General features: G+C 40.1%; 1 protein-coding gene across 1 annotated transcript; it reads left to right on the top strand.

Moving 5' to 3' along the window:
- Nucleotides 1-234: 234 nt before the first annotated feature.
- On the top strand, nt 235-4,605 carry LOC308096733 (uncharacterized protein). Its single transcript, XM_080444164.1, has 6 exons — nt 235-376; nt 854-967; nt 1,852-1,980; nt 2,455-2,537; nt 3,076-3,276; nt 4,400-4,605. Exons 2-5 carry the CDS (start codon nt 916-918, stop codon nt 3,256-3,258), a joined length of 447 nt encoding a protein of 148 aa, XP_080300290.1. The 5' UTR covers nt 235-376; nt 854-915; the 3' UTR covers nt 3,259-3,276; nt 4,400-4,605.
- Nucleotides 4,606-14,723: the final 10,118 nt, after the last annotated feature.

Genomic DNA, 14,723 nt, shown 5'->3' with positions numbered 1-14,723 from the left:
AGCTCACAATGTATTGCAAATGCGACGCACTGTGAGCTTGTAGATCGGCTATTTTCAAATAGGTTTAAAGTGCAAATGTCGCTTCTTTTGGGCTTAATTGTTTTCACAGACCTGGCTGCTTATTTCTCTCACAAAATCTGGCAACACTGTCTCAGCAGGCTCGCGACCCTTGAACTCTATGCTCACGACCGCTCGCGATGCGCGGGGAGAATGAATGTCTGAGTCGAGCTGCCTGCAGGCTGCAGCTCTCACACAATTGCAGCTCTCACTTCAATAGAAAGTTAGATAAATTGCGTTGCTTTGGATTCATCAAAAATAATTATAAACCGGCTTCAGAGAAGATAAAAGAAAGAAGAAGAAGCGGCGGACATTTTAGGTGAGTGTTGACACACAGAAATACTATTTATGTAGGCGTTTTAGCCTACTATTACTGTATTGATAATTAAGTGCGTAGGCTGCTCACAAGTGACTCATGTCATGACCCAACTCTACACATTGTTTAGTTATTTAATTTGTCTTCATACAGGGATTATGACAATAATTACAATAAATTATAGTGGGAATATACAATATGATTTATAATATAGGCCACTACTGCTTGCCTGTGTGCCGCTCAAAACTAAATTCAGAATATGACGTCTGTGAGTGTGTGTGTGTGTGTGTGTGTGTGTGTGTGTGTGTGTGTGTGTGTGTGTGTGTGGACACACGCTTTCAGTGATGAGAGTGTTTTAATATCCCGTGAACTCTGAACATTAATGATTCCCTTGTCTGTCTGTCTGTCTGTCTGTCTGTCTGTGTGTGTGTGTGTGTGTGTGTGTGTGTGTGTTATTATTACACATTTCTTTGGCTGCAGTGGCCAAAATGAATGGTTTGCAGCCCTACTAAAAGAGAAAAAGGAACCCAGAGAGAACCATTATGTGTTATGCCCCCCCCCCCCCTCCCACAAAGAGAAGAAAACAGTTTGAAGGTAAAGTGATATTGTTTTGTTAAATGTTAAAGTAATCATTGCTTGTTCAGTAACAGGGGTCTCCCAGACTCTCCACCTCTTTAGTAAGCCGAAAATGCATTTCCAGGAATACCAAATTTAACCAATCAGAACTCATACAGGATACAGGATAAATAAGTTACAATTGGAAGTGATGACACAAAGAAGTGGGCATACAAAATTTGAACCCATTTAGACCAGGAACGCATCTGTGTAATTGTTTTGATTTCTTTGGCTAGACCTTTGGCTTCAAAAATAGCAGATCTACAAGCTCATAGCGCGACACCGAGTGGCGCGCTATGAGCATGTAGATCTGCTATTTTTGAAAATCTTTGAATATATATGTTTTAAAGTGAACATTTGTACCTCAAATCTTTTTCCTTTTATGTTCAAAAAACTTTTAGGATTTAGAGAGCATTTTTAGAATCGGCCCCAGGTCTTAATGGGTTAAAGCTGCACTATGTAACTTTCCTCTTCTACCCCGGATTTGAACCCGGTTTCCTGAGCAAGTGCTGTAACCTTTTACCATTGAGCTAATAGAGCCTGCCTGCTTGCTCAGGTGATACATTGAATCTTGACCATCAGATCAAAATTCATGTCAGATCCTGTGTCTAGGTGAGACATGACCTTTGACACTATCTAAATGTCTCAATAGAAGAGCAGGGAGACTAAATACAACCACCCCAATTATATAAGTTATATTGTATTATTTGTATTAACATACTCTAACATACAGATTGTATAAGTTATATTGTATTAATATACTCTACGATACAGGTTGCATAAAATTACATTTTATTCCACTTTAACTTTCTAACAAAAAACATCTTGTTTTATCCAAAATATATTACTTGCACTACCTTTAGACTCTGACTCGTCTGAATACGGTGGAGATGCTGTTGTTCCCCAAGCTATCCACGACGAAATGTCAAGTACAGTCATACCCAGAAGAAGGCCAAAGAGTTGGAGCTGGACCTACAGCATCTTAAAACTAAGTAAGCAATGACTAATGTTAACGAAACAGTTGCATGAGTTTGCTCTTCTCTTTTTGTATATATCGATATGTTGGTTATTTGTTCTCATGTTCTTTTTTACTTAGATATTGACCACAAATGTTAAAAAACATTATATAGAAAGCATGTTAAATGGAGTGGACAGATGCTAGGCTCATTATTAAACTGGTATCCTACTAAGGCATACATCAATTCAGTTTTTATTTTTTATTTTTCCGTACCCTGTTCATGCTTTAAGATGCAACAAATTAGAGATTGCAAAACAGAAACTGGAGGAAGGGCCCCAATATAGCTCTGCAGCAAAGCCTGACATCCCTGCTGCAGATAAGCAAACCAGTGACAGCATAGGTGTGTTTAGACAGTGATACTGTTCTACGGAAAATGGTGACAATGTGTACAATATAAGTACTGTGATACTGCCAAAAGGAGCTTAAATATGATTCTCTACATTTTCAGTTGCAACTTCCTCCGTTTCCTCTTCCCCCGAGTCAGACGATTTGGCATCGACACCTGGGATGTTTGACGGCAACGGTGACAAGGTATTGAAGAAACATACTGTGTAGGACAGTGGTTCTTAAAAGTGGGGTTCCACAGTGTCCCCAGCTAAATAAGAAACAGTTATCATTTCAAAAATAGGCAACGTGTCATGATGCATCGTGAGCTTGTAGATCAGCTATGTTTTGCTATTTTTGAACTATTTTTGAACAGTTTTGCCTATGGCATGAACAAAATAGGGATGCCGGGTGGAAAAGGTTAATTTCACTACTATTTTACCAGCTAGAATGTAATCCAATGACAATGTACTGTATAAGAATTACTTCAACTCTCCCCACCTACAGTATAGACAGTTGTAGAATTCTGTACTAAATGTAATCCAACAATTAACATCTTCTCTATTGGAGGTCCATGGCACCAACTCTTTTCTAAATGGGTCCACATTTGGGGGTCCTTGAAAATGTAATTTCTTTACAGTAAATTCTGTTTGAAGTGGGCCTGCTTTTGTCAAAAATGAGTCTGAAATGTCATGGTAAAATGTTTTTTAATTTCTAAAACATGTGTTGTTTTCTTCTGTTTCAGGTCCACATTGGCTCTGGTGTGTGGCTCGAAAAGGAGATCTGGAAGATGGTGGCAGCAAACACCAAGGACTCCCTGTTCATGAAGGAGCTTGCTGTTGCCATTTGGGGGACAACAACCCTGAAGACCATGCAGGAGCCTTACAAAGAATGCCCCACTAGCAAGGGGGAGGCCAAACCCCCCTGACCGCAGGACTCAGAAGAGGTATGTTTACTGAGGGGTGGGGGGGTTCATTATGACTTGATCTCATAATTCAATCTGCTCTGTGCATGACTGTAGTTCTCTTTTCCAGAAGGTGGAATTCCCGTTAGCGTTACCTGTTCAGTTTTTCATACCTTCATTTGGTTGTCTCAGCAGCATACTGTTTCAACCAGAAACACATATGGAGATGTTGGTTGTAGCCAATCAAATGAAGCTATGAAAAACTGATCGGGAAACGGGAATGTCACCTTCTGGAAAAGAGATTATATTAAGCTTATTAATCAATCATAAAAGAAAATACTCTATTGTAATAAAATCGATTTTATGGCTGAAAGAAATGCCGATCTACAAGCTTGCAACTCGTTGGACGTGTTGTGAGCTTGTAGATCAAAAAAGTAATCAATAGAATAATCGCAAGTAGAATAATTGGTAGTGGCAGCCCTACATGCATGTTTGGCAGGGGTAGCTTTTTCCCCCAAATTGTTGTTGTCCATTGTAGCCATCTGACTTATTGCCTGCCCACTGTCCACCCACCTTTTTCATTCAAATGCATGTTTTCTAACTGAACTGAAACACGGGGTTAAAAAAACACTTCACCCCATTTTCAACTCATCTTCATATAATTGGTCCTCACTAATACACATTTTAAGATGGCACCATTTATGTCTACTCACTCTGTGTTTCGTTGATAGGTCGTGGACAGTTTAGAAACCTGCCTACCTTTGACATCATCGGTAGGCAGGTTTGGTCATTTAGAACAACTTTATTTGTTCATTATTAATGCAAGAACAATGGCTTCTACTTCTGCATGCAAACTTTCCAGGTAGAGACACACTGTAGTTTCTATTAGCTTGGAATCTCCATTGGTGATGTCACTGGTAGGCAGGTTTCTGAACTGTCCACATTCCACCAATGAGTGGCAGAACGAGTAGACAGAAATGGTGCCATTGTATAATGAACATTAGCGAGGATCAGTTAGTTATATGAAGATAAGGTTGAAAATGGGTGAAGTTTAAGTTACTTTAAGTTTTTCTCAAAACATCACAATTCATTTAACTCACCCCATGCAGTATATTGCTAATTATATTTGTTTTATTGTTGGGGGTTCTTGTTTGTTTTCTTTCAGACTGTTTCCATTGGTGGCTGCAGGGGCAGAACATTCTCACAAAGAGGAAGGCCATGGACCATGGCCAGGACATCAATAGAAAGGACAAGAAATTGTGTGTCTGTGTAGGGGGGGGTTGATATGGGGGTAATGCTTTATAGCGCCACCAGCAGGCCGATTTTTGCAAGACACATTTTTGGCTGCAACTTTACAGATGTTTTCCAAACATCACACACATCGGTATACAGTATCTCCATAGTCATGTAATCAAGGCGGATCTGTCCGATTTTTCATATTCTCTCACTCTTTTCCAGTCATTTGAACACTGTGTTGTGTTAGTGTGTTCCTCAGGTTGAAGTTCATGTATTTATGTGTTTATTTATACATTTATTTGTTATTTAAATGTTGTTTTTGAGGGTTTTTTATAAGTGTTTAATAAATTATTGTTATGTATGAAATTGATACATGATTATTTATGACTTTGTGGATTTTGCTCACTTTTATATAGGCTACTGTAGGCTACTGTTTTTTAAATATACCACGTGCTGTGGGCACCTGGCTGAAATTCACCATGATCATGCATCCTCTCCAGCAAAGTTGGTCACTGCATATCCAGAATACACCTGAATACACATAAATACCAGATAGCAGCTTAAACCAGCTTAAACCAGCTACCAGCTAAACCATCATAAATACCAGCTACCAGCTTAAACCAGCTAAACCATCATAAATACCAGCTACCAGCTTAAACCAGCTAAACCATCAAAAATACCAGCTACCAGCTTAAACCAGCTAAACCATCAAAAATACCAGCTAACAGCTTAAACCAGCTAAACCATCATAAATACCAGCTACCAGCTTAAACCAGCTAAACCATCAAAAATACCAGCTACCAGCTTAAACCAGCTACCAGTTTAAACCAGCAAAACCTACCACCTTAAGCTGGTCAACCACCAAGACCAGCTTAAGGTGTGTTTTGGACGTCCAAAACACACCTTAAGGTGGTCAACCACCAAGACCAGCTAAAACCAGCTGGTCCAGCTTAGGCTGGTCTAAGCTGTTTTTTTCAGCAGGGATAACACATACAAATAATATAGTGTATTCAAATCACAGCATACAATCAATAAAGGCATTACCATTATAGCTATAACTTTTCTTATATATCATACTTTTATACTTCATGTGATTATTCACAAAACCCCACTAGCAAAAAAAGTCATACTCTGCTATGGGGATGAGGATGGTGGCTGCTAGCCTTAGGAATGTGATCGTTGATGGCCTGTGTCTCTGTGTCTCTGTGGGTGGCTCCCTTTAGCCTCCATTAGCCTCCATTAGCTTTGTAATTGTTTGGTAAATAAAAACACCAACACAATAATTGTTTGGTAAATCAATGTACATATTATTATTATTATGTCTCTGTCTCTCTCTCTCTCTCTATGTCTCTCTCTGTCTCTCTCTCTCGCGGTCCGGGTCGAAAAGTCAGGTCCAAGCGGGTCGAGAGCGGGTCGAATGGTCCGGGTCGAATCGTCCTGGGTCGAAATCTCTGGTGACCTTGGGAACGATGTCCATTAGAAATGTGTGCCCCTCCCCGTACCCACAGTACCCGCTGTCAGAGTCACAGTGTGTCTGTCTGTCCATCACTCACTCCCTCCCTCAGCTTCTTAGCGATAAGCAAGGCCACGATTCCACCACAAAAAAGGATGAGCGCCGCCGTAGGTGACAAAAATATGGCAAGCGGTATTGTCACTAGCGACAAAATGAGCATGGTCCAGGGGAACTCACGGCTGCAGGCGGCGCAGGTCACCACGCCGTTACGGCCGTTGCCGTTGTCCTTGAAGATGATGGCTGCACAGTGAGGACATTCCTTGATGGTGATGATGTCATCACCGCTGTGCCGGTGGCGCCTCCCAAACAGCGAGCGGAGGCGGGACAGGCGTGGTTTCTTCTTCTGGGTCTCTGGGACGCGAGAGTGGAGATCATGCTCTGTCTCTGACATCTGCTGCTGCATCATATTAACCATGTCCATGTACCCTTGACACATGACTCTTTATCTCTCTCTCTCTCTCTCTCTACTGTACTGTTGTCTACAGACAGTAGGATTAGACAGAGTTCAAGGTGTAGGTCTCTGAGCATTTATACATAGCCTGGCTCTGACGTCACAGTGACTTTATGGTCAATCGTGGCAACCTCCTGACGTTGCATACAAGACCTCCGGATCTGTGTGTGGACGTTGCCATGGTTACTTACGGTGTGCCGCGAGGTTTAAAGTTGCGTTACCCAGGCGACCCATTTAATGATGATAATTTAGTTTACACTCATGAGGCGAGTCAAACCTGATATTATAAGCCCCGCCCCTATTGGAACTTCATTACTGCTCCCGTTAGCCGCCGTTAGCATTGCTAGCGCTACAATGCTAACGTTACAATGGCGTTTCCCATAGACTTCCGTTAGCAATGCTAACCTGGAGCTAGCTAGCTTGAACGTGCAGTGCAGATGTTGTTTTGGGCTGGTGGAAGAAATACTCGCATTTATTTCTTACGAGTATCAATGCCACAATGTAAAAATACTCTGTTACAAGTCAGAGTTCGGTATTAAAAATGTACTTGAGTAGAAGTATAAAGGTATTGGCATAACATGTACTTAAAGTACCAAAAGTAAAAGTATTTATGCAGAATGTCCCATTTCACAAGTTTTTAAAATGTATGAAAATCCTTTGAAAATAGCAGATCTACAAGCTCACAATGTGCACATGGCGATGCATTGTGAGCTTGTAGATCGGCTATTTTCAAATGGCCAAAGTTTAAATAGGGCTGAAGTGGGTAATGTATGTTTTGTAATAATAACCAAAATCTACAAAGTAACTAGTAAATTAAGTTTTCAAATAATTGTAGTGGAGTAAAAGTACAATATTTGACTCTGAGATGTAGTGGAGTAGAAGTAAAGGTATTGGAAATTGGAAATACTCCAGTAAGGTAAAAAAAAAATACCTCAAAATTGTACTTGAGTACATGTACTTAGTTACTTTACACCACTGGTTTTGTTGACTATGTGATAATGTGCTGATTCATGAATGCACTGAATACATGAATAATACATTGAATCTCTGCTTTTAACTTTATACTAGACTAAATAGTTGGAATGTTTAATTAGATTAAATTCGTTGTTTTGTTTTTCATGTTATGTAAGCTATTGATGTTAAATTATATTTTAAGATAGGATTTGTATATTAAGATTGTATTATTATTATTAGTAGTATTATTATTACATTCCCTTGTGGTCTTGTAGATCAGAGCTTCTCAACCTTTGTTCAGCTCTGGACCCACTAGCATATTTAGAACAATCTCCTCAAGGACCCTCCTCCCCTCCCCAAAACAATATACACTATGTAGTCAATAAGAAGGCATAACACGGTCATTTCACATTTTTATATTTATTCACATTTCACATTACAAAATCTTGAAACAGACATACATTTAACAAAAGTACAATTTTAAAACATAAATGGCAGATCTACAAAGGTAAAGTGTCGTAATATTCTGTACATGTAACAAAAGTACATTTATTTTGCATTTTTAAAACTCTGGGGCCTGGGCCCAATGCCCATTGGGAACGGTCACCAGAGATTTCGACCCAGGACAACTCGCCCAACCGCAAATTCGAGTCCGTTCGACCCGTTTTTACCGGGTCGAATGATCTTTACTTTACTTTACTTTATTTGTTTATTTAGACAGGACAGAGCATATTAATGAACGTCACATGAACGTAAATACACCGGGATTAGCAAAGATGCTAATTTTCATCCGCAGTCCTCACACAAAACATAAAAACAGAAAACAGACAAACGGTGTAACCCCTAGAGGGTAGTAGAGTACAAGGTGACGGTGGTGATTAAGATTGAGTATATTTAAGAGTAAATATTGTAAGCATGCTCCCCCAGTTGCATACTTTTTTAAGAAGGGGAACATATACAGTTGGAGGGGGGTACAGCATTGTGTAAACAGCTAGCTATGTTACATTGTGTCGTTCTATATGGGAGAATAAAATGAGTGCAAGAATAATTGTCAGACAACACAGAGCTGCTGCTAATGTGTAGACTGAACGTCACTTTATGACTGAATGACAAAATAATCATTTCCATAACACATACAAATAATATAGTGTATTCAAATCACAGCATACAATCAATAAAGGCATTACCATTATAGCTATAACTTTTCTTATATATCATACTTTTATACTTCATGTGATTATTCACAAAACCCCACTAGCAAAAAAAGTCATACTCTGCTATGGGGATGAGGATGGTGGCTGCTAGCCTTAGGAATGTGATCGTTGATGGCCTGTGTCTCTGTGTCTCTGTGGGTGGCTCCCTTTAGCCTCCATTAGCCTCCATTAGCTTTGTAATTGTTTGGTAAATAAAAACACCAACACAATAATTGTTTGGTAAATCAATGTACATATTATTATTATTATGTCTCTGTCTCTCTCTCTCTCTCTATGTCTCTCTCTGTCTCTCTCTCTCGCGGTCCGGGTCGAAAAGTCAGGTCCAAGCGGGTCGAGAGCGGGTCGAATGGTCCGGGTCGAATCGTCCTGGGTCGAAATCTCTGGTGACCTTGGGAACGATGTCCATTAGAAATGTGTGCCCCTCCCCGTACCCACAGTACCCGCTGTCAGAGTCACAGTGTGTCTGTCTGTCCATCACTCACTCCCTCCCTCAGCTTCTTAGCGATAAGCAAGGCCACGATTCCACCACAAAAAAGGATGAGCGCCGCCGTAGGTGACAAAAATATGGCAAGCGGTATTGTCACTAGCGACAAAATGAGCATGGTCCAGGGGAACTCACGGCTGCAGGCGGCGCAGGTCACCACGCCGTTACGGCCGTTGCCGTTGTCCTTGAAGATGATGGCTGCACAGTGAGGACATTCCTTGATGGTGATGATGTCATCACCGCTGTGCCGGTGGCGCCTCCCAAACAGCGAGCGGAGGCGGGACAGGCGTGGTTTCTTCTTCTGGGTCTCTGGGACGCGAGAGTGGAGATCATGCTCTGTCTCTGACATCTGCTGCTGCATCATATTAACCATGTCCATGTACCCTTGACACATGACTCTTTATCTCTCTCTCTCTCTCTCTCTCTACTGTACTGTTGTCTACAGACAGTAGGATTAGACAGAGTTCAAGGTGTAGGTCTCTGAGCATTTATACATAGCCTGGCTCTGACGTCACAGTGACTTTATGGTCAATCGTGGCAACCTCCTGACGTTGCATACAAGACCTCCGGATCTGTGTGTGGACGTTGCCATGGTTACTTACGGTGTGCCGCGAGGTTTAAAGTTGCGTTACCCAGGCGACCCATTTAATGATGATAATTTAGTTTACACTCATGAGGCGAGTCAAACCTGATATTATAAGCCCCGCCCCTATTGGAACTTCATTACTGCTCCCGTTAGCCGCCGTTAGCATTGCTAGCGCTACAATGCTAACGTTACAATGGCGTTTCCCATAGACTTCCGTTAGCAATGCTAACCTGGAGCTAGCTAGCTTGAACGTGCAGTGCAGATGTTGTTTTGGGCTGGTGGAAGAAATACTCGCATTTATTTCTTACGAGTATCAATGCCACAATGTAAAAATACTCTGTTACAAGTCAGAGTTCGGTATTAAAAATGTACTTGAGTAGAAGTATAAAGGTATTGGCATAACATGTACTTAAAGTACCAAAAGTAAAAGTATTTATGCAGAATGTCCCATTTCACAAGTTTTTAAAATGTATGAAAATCCTTTGAAAATAGCAGATCTACAAGCTCACAATGTGCACATGGCGATGCATTGTGAGCTTGTAGATCGGCTATTTTCAAATGGCCAAAGTTTAAATAGGGCTGAAGTGGGTAATGTATGTTTTGTAATAATAACCAAAATCTACAAAGTAACTAGTAAATTAAGTTTTCAAATAATTGTAGTGGAGTAAAAGTACAATATTTGACTCTGAGATGTAGTGGAGTAGAAGTAAAGGTATTGGAAATTGGAAATACTCCAGTAAGGTAAAAAAAAAATACCTCAAAATTGTACTTGAGTACATGTACTTAGTTACTTTACACCACTGGTTTTGTTGACTATGTGATAATGTGCTGATTCATGAATGCACTGAATACATGAATAATACATTGAATCTCTGCTTTTAACTTTATACTAGACTAAATAGTTGGAATGTTTAATTAGATTAAATTCGTTGTTTTGTTTTTCATGTTATGTAAGCTATTGATGTTAAATTATATTTTAAGATAGGATTTGTATATTAAGATTGTATTATTATTATTAGTAGTATTATTATTACATTCCCTTGTGGTCTTGTAGATCAGAGCTTCTCAACCTTTGTTCAGCTCTGGACCCACTAGCATATTTAGAACAATCTCCTCAAGGACCCTCCTCCCCTCCCCAAAACAATATACACTATGTAGTCAATAAGAAGGCATAACACGGTCATTTCACATTTTTATATTTATTCACATTTCACATTACAAAATCTTGAAACAGACATACATTTAACAAAAGTACAATTTTAAAACATAAATGGCAGATCTACAAAGGTAAAGTGTCGTAATATTCTGTACATGTAACAAAAGTACATTTATTTTGCATTTTTAAAACTCTGGGGCCTGGGCCCAATGCCCATTGGGAACGGTCACCAGAGATTTCGACCCAGGACAACTCGCCCAACCGCAAATTCGAGTCCGTTCGACCCGTTTTTACCGGGTCGAATGATCTTTACTTTACTTTACTTTATTTGTTTATTTAGACAGGACAGAGCATATTAATGAACGTCACATGAACGTAAATACACCGGGATTAGCAAAGATGCTAATTTTCATCCGCAGTCCTCACACAAAACATAAAAACAGAAAACAGACAAACGGTGTAACCCCTAGAGGGTAGTAGAGTACAAGGTGACGGTGGTGATTAAGATTGAGTATATTTAAGAGTAAATATTGTAAGCATGCTCCCCCAGTTGCATACTTTTTTAAGAAGGGGAACATATACAGTTGGAGGGGGGTACAGCATTGTGTAAACAGAGCTATGTTACATTGTGTCGTTCTATATGGGAGAATAAAATGAGTGCAAGAATAATTGTCAGACAACACAGAGCTGCTGCTAATGTGTAGACTGAACGTCACTTTATGACTGAATGACAAAATAATCATTTCCATAACACATACAAATAATATAGTGTATTCAAATCACAGCATACAATCAATAAAGGCATTACCATTATAGCTATAACTTTTCTTATATATCATACTTTTATACTTCATGTGATTATTCACAAAACCCCACTAGCAAAAAAAGTCATACTCTGCTATGGGGATGAGGATGGTGGCTGCTAGCCTTAGGAATGTGATCGTTGATGGCCTGTGTCTCTGTGTCTCTGTGGGTGGCTCCCTTTAGCCTCCATTAGCCTCCATTAGCTTTGTAATTGTTTGGTAAATAAAAACACCAACACAATAATTGTTTGGTAAATCAATGTACATATTATTATTATTATGTCTCTGTCTCTCTCTCTCTCTCTATGTCTCTCTCTGTCTCTCTCTCTCGCGGTCCGGGTCGAAAAGTCAGGTCCAAGCGGGTCGAGAGCGGGTCGAATGGTCCGGGTCGAATCGTCCTGGGTCGAAATCTCTGGTGACCTTGGGAACGATGTCCATTAGAAATGTGTGCCCCTCCCCGTACCCACAGTACCCGCTGTCAGAGTCACAGTGTGTCTGTCTGTCCATCACTCACTCCCTCCCTCAGCTTCTTAGCGATAAGCAAGGCCACGATTCCACCACAAAAAAGGATGAGCGCCGCCGTAGGTGACAAAAATATGGCAAGCGGTATTGTCACTAGCGACAAAATGAGCATGGTCCAGGGGAACTCACGGCTGCAGGCGGCGCAGGTCACCACGCCGTTACGGCCGTTGCCGTTGTCCTTGAAGATGATGGCTGCACAGTGAGGACATTCCTTGATGGTGATGATGTCATCACCGCTGTGCCGGTGGCGCCTCCCAAACAGCGAGCGGAGGCGGGACAGGCGTGGTTTCTTCTTCTGGGTCTCTGGGACGCGAGAGTGGAGATCATGCTCTGTCTCTGACATCTGCTGCTGCATCATATTAACCATGTCCATGTACCCTTGACACATGACTCTTTATCTCTCTCTCTCTCTCTCTCTACTGTACTGTTGTCTACAGACAGTAGGATTAGACAGAGTTCAAGGTGTAGGTCTCTGAGCATTTATACATAGCCTGGCTCTGACGTCACAGTGACTTTATGGTCAATCGTGGCAACCTCCTGACGTTGCATACAAGACCTCCGGATCTGTGTGTGGACGTTGCCATGGTTACTTACGGTGTGCCGCGAGGTTTAAAGTTGCGTTACCCAGGCGACCCATTTAATGATGATAATTTAGTTTACACTCATGAGGCGAGTCAAACCTGATATTATAAGCCCCGCCCCTATTGGAACTTCATTACTGCTCCCGTTAGCCGCCGTTAGCATTGCTAGCGCTACAATGCTAACGTTACAATGGCGTTTCCCATAGACTTCCGTTAGCAATGCTAACCTGGAGCTAGCTAGCTTGAACGTGCAGTGCAGATGTTGTTTTGGGCTGGTGGAAGAAATACTCGCATTTATTTCTTACGAGTATCAATGCCACAATGTAAAAATACTCTGTTACAAGTCAGAGTTCGGTATTAAAAATGTACTTGAGTAGAAGTATAAAGGTATTGGCATAACATGTACTTAAAGTACCAAAAGTAAAAGTATTTATGCAGAATGTCCCATTTCACAAGTTTTTAAAATGTATGAAAATCCTTTGAAAATAGCAGATCTACAAGCTCACAATGTGCACATGGCGATGCATTGTGAGCTTGTAGATCGGCTATTTTCAAATGGCCAAAGTTTAAATAGGGCTGAAGTGGGTAATGTATGTTTTGTAATAATAACCAAAATCTACAAAGTAACTAGTAAATTAAGTTTTCAAATAATTGTAGTGGAGTAAAAGTACAATATTTGACTCTGAGATGTAGTGGAGTAGAAGTAAAGGTATTGGAAATTGGAAATACTCCAGTAAGGTAAAAAAAAAATACCTCAAAATTGTACTTGAGTACATGTACTTAGTTACTTTACACCACTGGTTTTGTTGACTATGTGATAATGTGCTGATTCATGAATGCACTGAATACATGAATAATACATTGAATCTCTGCTTTTAACTTTATACTAGACTAAATAGTTGGAATGTTTAATTAGATTAAATTCGTTGTTTTGTTTTTCATGTTATGTAAGCTATTGATGTTAAATTATATTTTAAGATAGGATTTGTATATTAAGATTGTATTATTATTATTAGTAGTATTATTATTACATTCCCTTGTGGTCTTGTAGATCAGAGCTTCTCAACCTTTGTTCAGCTCTGGACCCACTAGCATATTTAGAACAATCTCCTCAAGGACCCTCCTCCCCTCCCCAAAACAATATACACTATGTAGTCAATAAGAAGGCATAACACGGTCATTTCACATTTTTATATTTATTCACATTTCACATTACAAAATCTTGAAACAGACATACATTTAACAAAAGTACAATTTTAAAACATAAATGGCAGATCTACAAAGGTAAAGTGTCGTAATATTCTGTACATGTAACAAAAGTACATTTATTTTGCATTTTTAAAACTCTGGGGCCTGGGCCCAATGCCCATTGGGAACGGTCACCAGAGATTTCGACCCAGGACAACTCGCCCAACCGCAAATTCGAGTCCGTTCGACCCGTTTTTACCGGGTCGAATGATCTTTACTTTACTTTACTTTATTTGTTTATTTAGACAGGACAGAGCATATTAATGAACGTCACATGAACGTAAATACACCGGGATTAGCAAAGATGCTAATTTTCATCCGCAGTCCTCACACAAAACATAAAAACAGAAAACAGACAAACGGTGTAACCCCTAGAGGGTAGTAGAGTACAAGGTGACGGTGGTGATTAAGATTGAGTATATTTAAGAGTAAATATTGTAAGCATGCTCCCCCAGTTGCATACTTTTTTAAGAAGGGGAACATATACAGTTGGAGGGGGGTACAGCATTGTGTAAACAGCTAGCTATGTTACATTGTGTCGTTCTATATGGGAGAATAAAATGAGTGCAAGAATAATTGTCAGACAACACAGAGCTGCTGCTAATGTGTAGACTGAACGTCACTTTATGACTGAATGACAAAATAATCATTTCCATAACACATACAAATAATATAGTGTATTCAAATCACAGCATACAATCAATAAAGGCATTACCATTATAGCTATAACTTTTCTTATAT

Source organism: Gymnoscopelus braueri (assembly GCF_963280865.1).
Source record: "Gymnoscopelus braueri genome assembly, chromosome: 12".
Classification (NCBI taxonomy): domain Eukaryota; kingdom Metazoa; phylum Chordata; class Actinopteri; order Myctophiformes; family Myctophidae; genus Gymnoscopelus; species Gymnoscopelus braueri.
The sequence above is the reverse complement of the archived record's forward strand: the minus strand, read 5'-3'. Positions and strand labels throughout refer to the sequence as shown.

Coding starts and splice junctions, on each gene's coding strand:
- LOC308096733 (XM_080444164.1), top strand. CDS start 916: ATGTGTTATGCCCCCCCCCCCCCTCCCACAAAGAGAAGAAAACAGTTT. Junction 968..1,851: donor GAGAAGAAAACAGTTTGAAG/GTAAAGTGATAT, acceptor CACTACCTTTAG/ACTCTGACTCGTCTGAATAC. Junction 2,538..3,075: donor TTGACGGCAACGGTGACAAG/GTATTGAAGAAA, acceptor CTTCTGTTTCAG/GTCCACATTGGCTCTGGTGT.